Source organism: Hemicordylus capensis, chromosome 6 (genome assembly GCF_027244095.1).
Source record: "Hemicordylus capensis ecotype Gifberg chromosome 6, rHemCap1.1.pri, whole genome shotgun sequence".
Lineage (NCBI taxonomy): Eukaryota > Metazoa > Chordata > Lepidosauria > Squamata > Cordylidae > Hemicordylus > Hemicordylus capensis.
Window position 1 is genome coordinate 27,935,014 of NC_069662.1, and position 11,701 is coordinate 27,946,714.

Genomic DNA, 11,701 nt, shown 5'->3' on the forward strand with positions numbered 1-11,701 from the left:
TCAGTCCAAAAATCTGTCTGTTCCAGCTTCCAGTCTTGAGCAGTTATTATTCAAATGCTTCTTGGAAGCTTGCAGGCAGATTTCAAGGCACCATCTTACGGTTTCTCCCTAGCATCTCATGTGCACGAGTGTCCTGCCTCTGGATATGGAGGATCCATTTAGCTATCATTCATTTGTTTGTTTGATTTATCATATTTATATACCACCTGATATATGTATCTCTAGGCAGTGTACATAATCCAAAATACAATATAAAAAGAAAATAAAAGATGATTGAAACATTTCCACAGAATAAAAATGACAGCTTAAAATTAGTTCTAATTAAAAGCCTGATAAAAAATGTCTTACGGGTCTTTTTAAAAGCAATCAGAGTTGGGGAAGCTCTTGTTTTCACAGAGAGTGCATTCCAAAGCCCTGGGGCTGCCACAGAGAAGGCCTCAGAGCCATCCAGGTGGTGCATGAGTGGGACTATATGAGGCTTGTTTGGGTTATTTCCCCACTTTGGATTTTTCCAGGGTGGCTTGCCATAGGGCTTTGATATTGGGCACAGATGTAGGGCAGGATGGAGGGGGCTCTGTATATTTAATTTGGAGCAGACTGGTCAATTAATTGATTTTAAAAAAAAATTAAACTTCAAAAAAGTTACTATAAGTGGTTTGTTTCATGTCAGAATTTTTTTTAAAAGTAACTTCGGGAACTAAAGCCCCGCCTACCCCAGACCATCATTCCACTGCTATGTGGAATCAATCCTGTGATTTAATGGATTGTTTTCTTACTGCAGTAAAGCTGCCAGAAAGAGGTATCTTTATCCATAGAGTACATCAGAGCTAGTGAAAGTGGAACTCTGTTAACATACAAATAAACCAACAGTATATTTTAAAATAAATGTATTATGCTCGTTAGTGATCCAGAAGGTCTGCGAGGGAACAGTGAAGCAAGAAGTTTGTTTTATTAATTATTTATTTATTCAATGTATATACCACCCTTCCAAAAATGGCTCAGAGTGGTTTACAACAGAATAAAAACAAAATTAAAATCAAAACTATAAAAACATAATAAAACCAATTAAACATTCAAACAGTTTTTTTAAAAACCTGAAAACCAGGGCAAACATTTAAAACAATTTAAAACAGTTTACAGCAGTTCAAAACCCTGGAAGGTCAGGCCAAACAGATAGGTTTTAAGGGCTCTTCTGAAAGACAATAATGAACTCAAATTATGGACTTCTGCTGGGTGTGCATTCCATGGCCCAGGGGCAGCTACAGAGAAGGCCTGCCTCTGAGTCACCACTAGACAAACCGGTGGTAATTGGGGACAGACTTCCTCAGATGACAACGTGTGGTGGGGATCATGCAGAAGAAGGCACTCCCTAAGATAACACAGACCTAAGCCACTCAGGGCTTTAAAGGTAATAACTGGCACTTTGTATTTTGCGCAGAAACATATTGGCAGCCAGTATAACTGTTTCAAGACAGGCATAATATGGTCTCCTGGGTTGCCCCAGAGGATAATCCGGCTGCCGCATTTTGAACTAGAGTTTCCAAACTATGTACAAAAGCAGCCTCATGTAGAGCGCATTGCAATATTCAAGTCTGGAGATTACCAGTTGATGCACCACTGTTTTGAGGTCATCCTCTTCAAGGAATGGGTGCAGCTGTTGAATCAGCTGAAGCCGATAGAAAGCACTCCTCGCCATGGCCTGCACCTGAGATACCAGGTTGAGGCCTGGGTCCAGGAGTACTCACAAGCTGCATGCCTGCTCCTTCTGGGATAGTATAACCGCATCCAGCGCAGGAAGATCTAACTCACCCCTCAGATTCTGAGCCCCTGCAATGAGCACCTCCATCTTGCTTGGATTCAGCTTAAGTTTGTTATCCCTCATCCAGCCCATTACTGCCTGTAGGTAGGCATTTAGAGAATGAATGCCATTTCCTGAAGATTAATTGGAGAAATAGATTTGGGTGTCATCAGCATACTGATAACAGCCAGCACTAAGGATGTGCAAACAGGTTTAACGTCGAACTGATCATACACACCCCGTTCAGTCCGACCTCAGACCGAACACCACCACCCCCAACTGTTCGGGGGGTTCACAATTTTATTTTATTTTTACACACAAACACAAAATTTTTGTTACCTTTTCCCATTCAGGCGAGTTCCTTGGGGCGGCGGGGGGGGGTCCGCGGAGGTTCCCCCTCCCCCCGCCGGCCTCCGTTCTAATCCCCTCTGACCCATTTGGCTGGTTTTTTGGCTAGTTCGGGCCTTCATAGTTCAGCGCACCGGCCATTTGGATGTCACCGCGTGGCAGCATCCAAAATGGCCACCACGCAGAAACGGTCGAAAAACCAGCCGAATGGGCCAGAGGGGGTCAGAATAGGCTGGCAAGGGGAGGGGGAACCTCCGTGGACACACATACACACACCGCTGCCACCCCAAGGAGCCCCCCCAAAGGTGATAAGGTTAAAAAAAATCCATTTAAAAAAATTCGCGAACCCACCCCCAAATTGAACTGGCAGGGTTTGAGGGGGTGCTGATTCGAACTGGTCCAGTCAGGTTCAAGTCCTTTCTGGACTCAGACTGAACCAGGCCAGCCAGTTCCATGCACATCCCTACCCAGCACCAAACCTCCTGATGACCTCACCCAGCAGTTTCATGTAGATATTGAAAAGCATTGGTGACAGAATGGAGGCCTGAGAGACTCCATATAACAGCTCCTGTTTTGAGGAGCAACTGTCATCAAGCTCTACGATCTGGAATCTACCTGAGAGATAAGAGCAGAACCACTGCAAAGCAGTGCCCCCTATCCCCAACTCCCTCAGGCGATCCAGAAGGATACCATGACTGATGGTATCAAATGCCGCCGAGATCCAGAAGAACCAGCAGAATCACACTCTGTCGGTTCCCCAGTAAATCAGGCCGATCAAGGCTGTCTCAACCCCATAGCCAGCTCTAAAGCCAGTTTGAAATGCATCTAGATAATCAGTTTCCTCCAAAACTGCCTGGAGCTGGTCGGCCACCACCCTCTCAATCACCTTGCCCAACCGAGGGAAATTGGAGATTGGCCTGTAACTATCCATTGCTAAGGGGTCCAAGGAAGGCTTCTTAAGGAGTGGTGTAACCATTGCCTCCTTCAGACAAGGAGGCACCCTACCCTCCCTCAGTGATGCATTTATGATATTAACTAGGCCACCTCCAACAATCTCCCTGCTAGATAGAAGCAGCCAAGTTGGACAAGGATCCAGAGAACAAGTGGTAGACCACACTACCCCAAGCAGCTTGTCCACATTCTCAGGAATCACAGATTAAAACTGATCCAACCTAATACTGCAAGGAGGATTGCTGGACAACTCCTCCATAGCCCTGCAGAAATAGTGGAGTAAAATAGTGGAGTAAAAAACCCATTAAAAGAGTCACAGCAGAACAACGCCGGGGATTGATTTGAAGTAGAAGGAGCAAAAACTAAACTCCTCACAACCTGGGATAGCTCTGCTGAGCGTGAACCTGGAGATTCAATGCGCACAGACCAAAATCTCTTTTTTGCTGCAAACACTGCCACTGCATAAGTCTTCAAATGGGTCACATGCCGCATCCTGTCAGAGTGAAACCGGGTTCTCCTCCACTTGCGTTCTAGTTGCCTACCCAGCTGCTTCAGCCCCCGCAACTCCTCAGTATACTAAGGGGCCATTTTTGAAACAGGTCGGAAGAGATGCTTAGGCATAATCATGTCTACTGCCCTGTTGAGTTCCCTGTTTTAGGTTCCCACCAGGGGCATCAACAGAATCATCGGCCACACCAGCATCAAAATCCTCCAAGGCCTTTTGAAATCCTACTGGGTCTGGCAGCCTTTTCAGACGGACCATCCTAATAGGTCCACCACCCCTGCAGAGGTGGATTGTAGCTGTGAAACCAACCTTAACCAGGTAGTGGTCCGTCCATGACAATGGGGAAACCACCAGATCCCCCACCCACGGAACACCCCCCTGATCCAAACAAAAGACCAAATCGAGTGTGTGGCCGGCAACATGAGTTGGTTCAGAAACTACTTGGGATAGGCCCATAGTTGTCATGGTCACTATGAACTTCTGAGCCACACCAGACAAGCCAGCCCCAAAGTGGATGTTGAAGTCCCCCAGCACCAAAAGCCTTGGAGACTCCCACACCAACTCCGTGACAAGTGCTGTCAGCTCAGTTAGGGAGTCAGTTGGGCACCGGGGTGAATGGTACACCAACAGAATCCCCAATCTATCCCTAGTTACCAGCCTCAGAAATACACACATGATATAAGTCAACTGTCTCACAGGGCCCTGGTAAGGGAGATGGTATTCTTATGGACCACAGCCACTCCACACACACACACACCCATTTCCCCTAGCCTGCTCCATGACAGAGTAACCTGGAGGAAGAAGCTGAGCCCATACTAGACCACTTGCCTCCCCCAACCAGGTCTCAGTTATACATGCCAGGTCAGCTCCCTCATCCACAATCAAATTGTGGACAATTTGGGTCTTATTTTGAACTGACCTGGCACTGCAGAGGAGCAAGGCCAGACTCTGTGGGTGGTTAGAGCTGCTCCCCAAGGCCTGAGAGTTGATAAAAGCAGTAGCACTTGGGAGGGTTGCAGTGAAGGCCTTGGAAAGAAGGCTATTTAGATGCCGAGACGTGTCTACACCAACAAATCGTTCAGACAGTGTTTTTCCCTGTGACATTCTATGAATGCGAAAGCTGGACTTTGAAGAAGCAAGATAGAAAAAGCATTGATGCTTTTGAACTTTGGTGCTGGAGAAGACTTTTGAGGATACCATGGACAGCCAGGAAAACAAACAAATGGATCATACAACAAATCAATCCAGAATTTTCACTCGAGGCACAAATGACCAGGCTCAAACTATCATACTTGGGACTCATGTGAAGAAGATCCAGGTCCCTTGAGAAGTCCATAATGCTGGGGAAAGTGGAAGGAAAGAGAAGTAGAGGACAACCAGCAGCAAGGTGGATAGACTTGATCACAACAGCAATGAATGCACGACTGAGAGACCTTCAAGGCCAAGTTGAAGACAGATCATCCTGGAGAGAATCTATCTATGTGGTCACTAAGAGTCGACACCGACTTGATGGCACTTAATCAATCAATTGATCAATCACCTCTGGGTTGTTTGTTTAGTTTTGGTAACTGCAAGAAACTTGTTCTTAGAAATTGAGTTTTTAAATCTCTGGAGAGTTCCTTTCCAGCCAAGGACTGTCTCAGCCTAATGAACCTGAAATGCAAGAGGCCATTCAGGGATACTGCAGTAAATCTCTGTTTCCACACAGGAAGGGATAGAAATTAATGGTGAGGAGTTGTTCAAATATGTCAAGAGCTGTGGTCAGTTAAAAAGAGCAAAAAGAATGATAAAGGTAGCCTAAAACAACAAAAAGCTAGAAATGTTTCCCTGAGTTTAAATCCCCTTTTCCCTTTCTTTTCACAGTTGACATGGACGACCATCTAGAAGATTTATCAGATTGCTCAGCCCCAGGTAATGCATCAAAAGGGCTCTGCTATATGGAGAGGACAAATGAGGTGCCTGTAGAACTAAGGGGATACTTAACTGCAGAGGGGCTCTTACCCTTCTGGGCCAAGGTCCAGGGCCTCCACACCCCCTTTGATTGATTGATTAAGTGCCCTTGAGTCGGTGTCGACTCTTAGGGACCACATAGATGGCTACCACACCCCCTAGGGGCTCCCAAATCCTCTTTAGTCTGTCCTGGGTGGGGTGGGCACCTGGGCCACCAAGTTTATACCTGTTTTATATTCTTACATTCTTGTGGGTTCAGTTGCTGTTTGTACCCTCAAGAACCCACATGTTAAAAGAGTGTGTGTGTGATCTGAATTACAGCCACTGGAGAGAGAGATAAAAGGGGAATTGTGTGATTTCCCTTTGAAATGTCATCTCTCTTTCAGATTACAAGGTGGCCAGTAAAAAAAAGGGTGTGTGTGTGTCCAGATGGAACTATGGATTTAGTTTTGTTGCAGTTAAATTGAGAAAAAGTAGAACTAAGGACAGAGTTGTCTGATGTGTGTGGGGGTGGAAGTGCCACCATCCATGTTCTTTTCCAACTCAGGCCTCAGAGACACAAAGGTACACTCTGTGAAGCTGCATTTTGCACAGAAGCTTCAGCTGGTGGCAAATGCACCTGCCCACCTACTAACAGGAACTGGAGGCTGGGAACATATAAGACCCTATTCTGATAATTGACCCGGTTTCTTGCGAGCTTCAAAGCCCAATCCAGGATGCCAGTGTTGCCTAGAAAGCCCTTGTAACATATGAACTGCCCATTGGATGAGTCCAAAGGTCAGTCTTCTCTAGCCTGCATCACTAAGGCAGCTGACTGCTTTCACAGGTTTGCTCAGAGAAGAGGAGAAGGAGACCACCCTGAAGGAAGAGGGATCCCTTCTCTTGCGCTTGATCTTACTGCAAAATGCTGATGGCTCCTGGCCCCTTGATTCTGACCTGGCCACCCTGCTAGACCTGAGTGAGGCTGAGATCTCCAGCCAAAAGCCTGCCCAGGTAAGTTTGGAGCAGGGCAGGATTTGGCAGTAGACTGGATGCCTCTAGCTATTATTTCAGGAGAGTGGGGGAGGGATCACGAACCTAAACGGTTGGCTGGGGTTGGACATGGCAGGGATATGTCAACCTGGTTTCAAGGCTGGGGACAGAGGCGCTCTTCTGGGCCGAAGTCCAGGGCCTCCACAGCCCCTGGGGCCCCCAAATCCTCTTTAGTCTGTCCTAGGTGGTGTGGTCACCAGGAGGTGCATGATTATGCTTAATTTGCAGGGGAGGGGGGCCTCCAAAGGCCTCCAGGCCCCAAAATTACCTAGGTTCACCTCTGGCTCTGGACAGGAATTTGCAGTTGCCTTATTGACATGATGAAGGCCTGCACAAACAATGAGGTTATTCACACAAGCGAAAACTGTGTTCTATCCAGGTTTGAGAGCAGTGTGTGCTCCCAATTTTTGGTTGTGTGGATGCAAACAACTAGGTAGGAGGAGGGGGAAGTGATATTGTGGAAGCAAGGTAGGAGGAAAACCTGGGTAGCTTTCCCACCTACCTTGCTTCCACATAATCACTTCTCCTTCCTCCTGCCTAGTTGTTTGCATCCACACAACCGAAAATTGGAAGCACAAACAGGTCCCAAACCTGGGTAGAACACAGTTTTTGCTTGTGTGAATAACCTCATTGTAGTTCAGTGCTAACTCTTCACTCAAGTTACAATTCCAAACGTAAAGTGAAACCATGGCTTCAGTTGTTTTGGGAAGAGAATCTCTGTCTGCAGAGGGCATGTTTTGGATATCTCCTTGCTGCCCAACAAGCAAAAAGTCTGCAGGGGCAAGGATACAACCTTAACCATGGCTTACTTGGAGCAGATGCGATACTTAATGCTAGCCAAGGAAAATGCACCATGACTGACTGTTATGTCTGCAAAGGACCAATGAGGGAACAGGACTCAATGTGTCTTTCTCCTGCTACCGTGGTAAGGTGATCCCAACCGCATGGGCAACGGTGCTGGCCGTCCTCTGGCTCCATTTCAGAGCCGCAGAGCAGAATGACGAGTGGCAGCTTCTGGAAGCGAAAGCTCTCAGCTGGCTCCAGGCAACTGCAGGTGAGAGCCTCCGGTGCAACTGGGAAGGGACCCCAAGGAAGGGGGAGAGGAAATGCAGGGGCTAGAGCTGGAAGAGTGAGACCCCAACACCAAAGGTGCCCCAGGCTCCTGATCCAAGTGGTCACCCGCTGAGTTTCCCGTTCTGTTGGGAAAGAGAAGGTAGCTCTTCCCTGCTTGGACTCTGGCCTAGGATTCCTTCCCTCAGGACTGAGCAGTGTTGTCCCTGCAACGGCCAGACCAGTTTTTGTATTGAAAAATTCTGGTCCACCACTGCTGTTCCTTTCTGTGGGATTGGTCAGCCCAGCTAATCACTCTGCATGGTCATATTCGGTTGGTATTCAACATTAGGTTAGGAGAAGGCGGTGACCCATTTTAGAGGGAACAGTCTCTCTTTATTCTAATTTTGGCGGTTGGGTGGGGCCTGGGGGGATGTCTTCTGGGAGGGAGCAAAGGAATGGAGGCTCCTTGGGTAGTAATGAGAAGCTAAGCTTGGGTGTTTGGGCTGGGCGGTCAACGGGGAATGTGCGCTACCCACAGTTGCCCCAGGAAGCCCTTGCATGTTTCCATGCTGTTGTGCCAAAGGGCCACTTACCTCCTTTGGCCCTCTGGAAAAAGGGCAGCCCAAACACCTTGCCCCACTCCAAGCAGTTTTCTGACTCGAGACTAGACTGCCCCATATCTTCAGTGCCCTGCAGTGTTGTGCATCCCTTTGTTCACACAGCGAGGGATGGAGGGAGGGGATGCTGTTTGGTTGTAATTGAGAATGGGCTGGCCGTGTGTACAAGTCAAAATGAGGCTGCTGGTGCCTCTAAGTCCTAACTCTGCCTCTCTTCTTTGCAGGGCCTCAGCTGGCTGAGTGTGTGAAGGCGGGGAATGCCCTGCTGGGAAGCAGTGTCAGCCCCCAGGCTTTTGGGCTCTAAGGCCCTCTCTCCAACCCCGTGCCTTAAACTGGAGCCTCTGCTTTGCTCCCATCTCCCTTTCGCAGGTACCAAAGCACTGAGTCTATGGAAACGTGGGGGTTACGTTCCCAGACTCAAAACCAAAAAACCCAAAATTGCCCCCCAAATGTGGAAACAGGCCCAACAAACTGCCATACCGTGCTCTGCCAGCTGTCAGGAGTCCAAAGATGCCCCTCACAAGCGCAAAAGTGCCCCAAATTCAACTTAAAATTAGGGGGTGGAAGGTTGTTTACGACAAATGAGCCAAAAATGGCTCCCGCTCTCAAAATGGCTGGAAATGACCTCCAAGATCATTTTTGGCCACCTGCGGATAAGTAGGATTTATTCAGTTTTTGCCAGATTTTTTCCGCGTAGATGTACCGCAGATGGTTCTCCTGTAGTCAGATCTTTGCCACTCCACTTGGGCAATGAGACATGTACTAACACTGAAGAGGTGGACACCAGTCATGGTGTGGGCTGTAAGGGACTGCTTGCTTCAGTGTGCCAAAGAGCCGGCACCAGAACCCAGGCCATGCCTTGCATTGCATCCAATAGAAAGTCTCTGTTCTTTACTGTATGCATTCTAATAAAAGATATCTGCTTATATATTGTATTCCTGTGTGGTGATTTACATGGGAGTTCCCACATGGCTATAATTCTTTGCAGGAAAGCTTTGATAAACTTTGAAGAGCAGTTCCAGTGTTTCCTTCTCCTAGGACCTGAATTGAGCTTCTGTTACAATGATGGACACTAGAAAGGCTGACACTGGATCAGCAAATTGCTTCCCATTCCAAAGAAGCATATCAGCCCTCCACCTAGTGTATGTATCAGGTGATGTAAATGCACTTTAAAATAATTTCAAAAGTACATGTGCTTTTATGTGTCATCCTTCAAGTGGCCAAAACAATATTCAGAAACATTTTCAACATGCTGTAGTGATTGTGGAGGTCTGGTAAATATGTTTTGATATCAGATTTTACATTTTCAAGCATCACCCCAAGTCAGAAAAAATGCACCTGTTTTTGTCAGCAGCTACAGCACTGCTAGCTCACCTCTACCGCTCTTAAAATGGCATGTCTGTCTTCACCCTGTCTTGGAATAGACACAACAGCTGGAAAATGTCTTGGTATTCTGAACCTTTTGTTCCTCTTCTTTTGAAAAGCCACTTACTGATCTTAAAATGCCCAAAGTCAGATGATCATCTAAACCATGTGGTTAATAGAGTGATACAATCTTACATATTTTGAATAAAAATCAAGTCATTCTTCCTGACTATCTACCAATAACAAATTCTTCATGAACAATCCTGCAACGTACGATTAGCACAGGATGCAACTACCCTAACCCTAACCCTGGAATATGGTGGGTGAAAGGTTTATTTTTTTAAATGCATTTTTTCAAAGGAATTATGAATGTAATTATATTTTAACATTGTTATCAACCTGTTTTAATGCTTAATAATTCACAAATGACATCGTGCCCAATAGGCGTGTGCCTGAATAATTTCGGCCCCTCTTTGAAGAGGCGCCAAAATGATTGGCCTCCCTGCAGCCCAAATTGGAGCGGGGCAAGGGGTTCCTTGAAAAGGAGGCAGGCAGGCAGGCCCTACCTGCCCCTCGGAGCCTCTGCCACCCCATCGCAGCACTGTTCTAAGAGAAGCACGCCCCTGAAAGTAGCAGCTCGTGCTGCAGTCTCCTTTAAAACGCCCCGCCGTGGCAATGGGAATGCTTCCCCCAGCATCCCGTGCGCAACGTCAGCACACAAATGGTGTTGGCGCATGTGTCGGCACCATTTGCATGCCAACACCACACGAAGGATGCTGGGGGAAGCATCCCATCGACGTGGGGGGGGCGTTTTAAAGGAGACTGCGGCACGAGCTGCCACTGTCACGGGGATCTTTCTCTCAGAACAGTGCTGCGATGGAGTGGCAGAGGCTCAGAGGGGCAGGTAGGACCTGCCTGCCTCCTTTTCAAGGAACCCCTCCCTGCCCCCTGGCATGTGCCTGAAGTATTTCATGGGAAGCAGAAGATACAGTGATTCGCATTTACTATGGTAATTATTCAATAAAATGAATAATATTTGAAGTTGAAATCCTACACATTTAAACCTGTTCTTTTACATCCCTTTTGCAAGCACATTAATGAAACATTCATTACATATATTTAATTTCTTCAACTTTCCTATCAGTGTAATAATGTAAGCAAAATGATTTTGCCCTGCCAGCGAAGAGTCTCGTTTACTAGTAAATAAATATCTCAACCCTGTGGGCTTTCCCTCCCTTGGGACGTGACAGGAAGAGATAGAAAACTTCCACTTTGGAATAAGCCATGCTTGCCCATTATCTCTAAAATTGGAAAGCTGTGGTTGACTCTTAACTTGTTTAATTTAGTTTGTATGATGTGGTAACCTGGTTTGTCAGCTAACCACAATGATATGCTTAGTTGTTCTCTTGGATACTCTCTGCTCCAATATGCCATAACATTCTTAATCAGGCACATATAAGTAGTTATGCACACACTTGTATTATCTAGTGGCAGCATAAATGATTTTGCTCAAGCTTGTGGAAGATAAATCTCTAGCACAATACAGCAACTACTCCAGCACTGTCATAAAAAGCTGCTTGTATTTGGTTACAATAGGCTACACTTAGGATCCATGTACAAACGCAATCGAACAAAAACAGGGTGGAGTTTAAAAATCTGAGGGGGGAGGCATCATCGGGATGGTTTAATAATGAAGAGTTCCAAAGCTTTGCCCGATGAGAGAGATTTCATGGACATGTTCTAGAAGTTAGTCAGATTTTATTTTAAAATAGGAGCAGATGTCTCTAAACAGGTGCAAGTTTAAGTGTGAATGACTACACCTCCATTCATTGTAAATGTGAACCTGGGTACAGGCCCCCTGAGATGCAGAATACAGATAGGAAGTGAACAACTCTTCTGGTGTCCTGTGTACATATCAGGGGCATATCTAGTGTGGGGCAGGCAGGGCACGTGCCCGGGGCGCCATTTCTTAAAATTAATTTAAAAAAAAAAAACTACCGAAAACAAAATGGCCACCGTGCATGCTCAAATGGCCTCTTTGAGGCCCTAGGCCATACCAGGCCTCAGAGAGGCCATTTGAGC

General features: G+C 46.6%; 1 protein-coding gene across 4 annotated transcripts in view; it reads left to right on the forward strand.

The window, feature by feature from the left end:
• Positions 1-9,414, forward strand: part of LOC128331499 (von Willebrand factor A domain-containing protein 5A-like) — a 47,890-nt gene extending 38,476 nt beyond the window's left edge. For 3 of the 4 annotated variants that reach the window (XM_053264987.1, XM_053264989.1, XM_053264990.1), the window contains 4 exons: positions 5,466-5,513; positions 6,379-6,545; positions 7,515-7,638; positions 8,479-9,182. In XM_053264987.1, the coding sequence (XP_053120962.1) occupies positions 5,466-5,513; positions 6,379-6,545; positions 7,515-7,638; positions 8,479-8,558 (419 nt within the window). In that variant the 3' untranslated portion in view covers positions 8,559-9,182. Of the gene's footprint in view, positions 1-5,465; positions 5,514-6,378; positions 6,546-7,514; positions 7,639-8,478; positions 9,183-9,242 lie in introns of those variants that run through there. The other variant, XR_008310325.1, reaches the window with a different exon arrangement.
• The last annotated feature ends 2,287 nt before the right edge of the window (positions 9,415-11,701 follow it).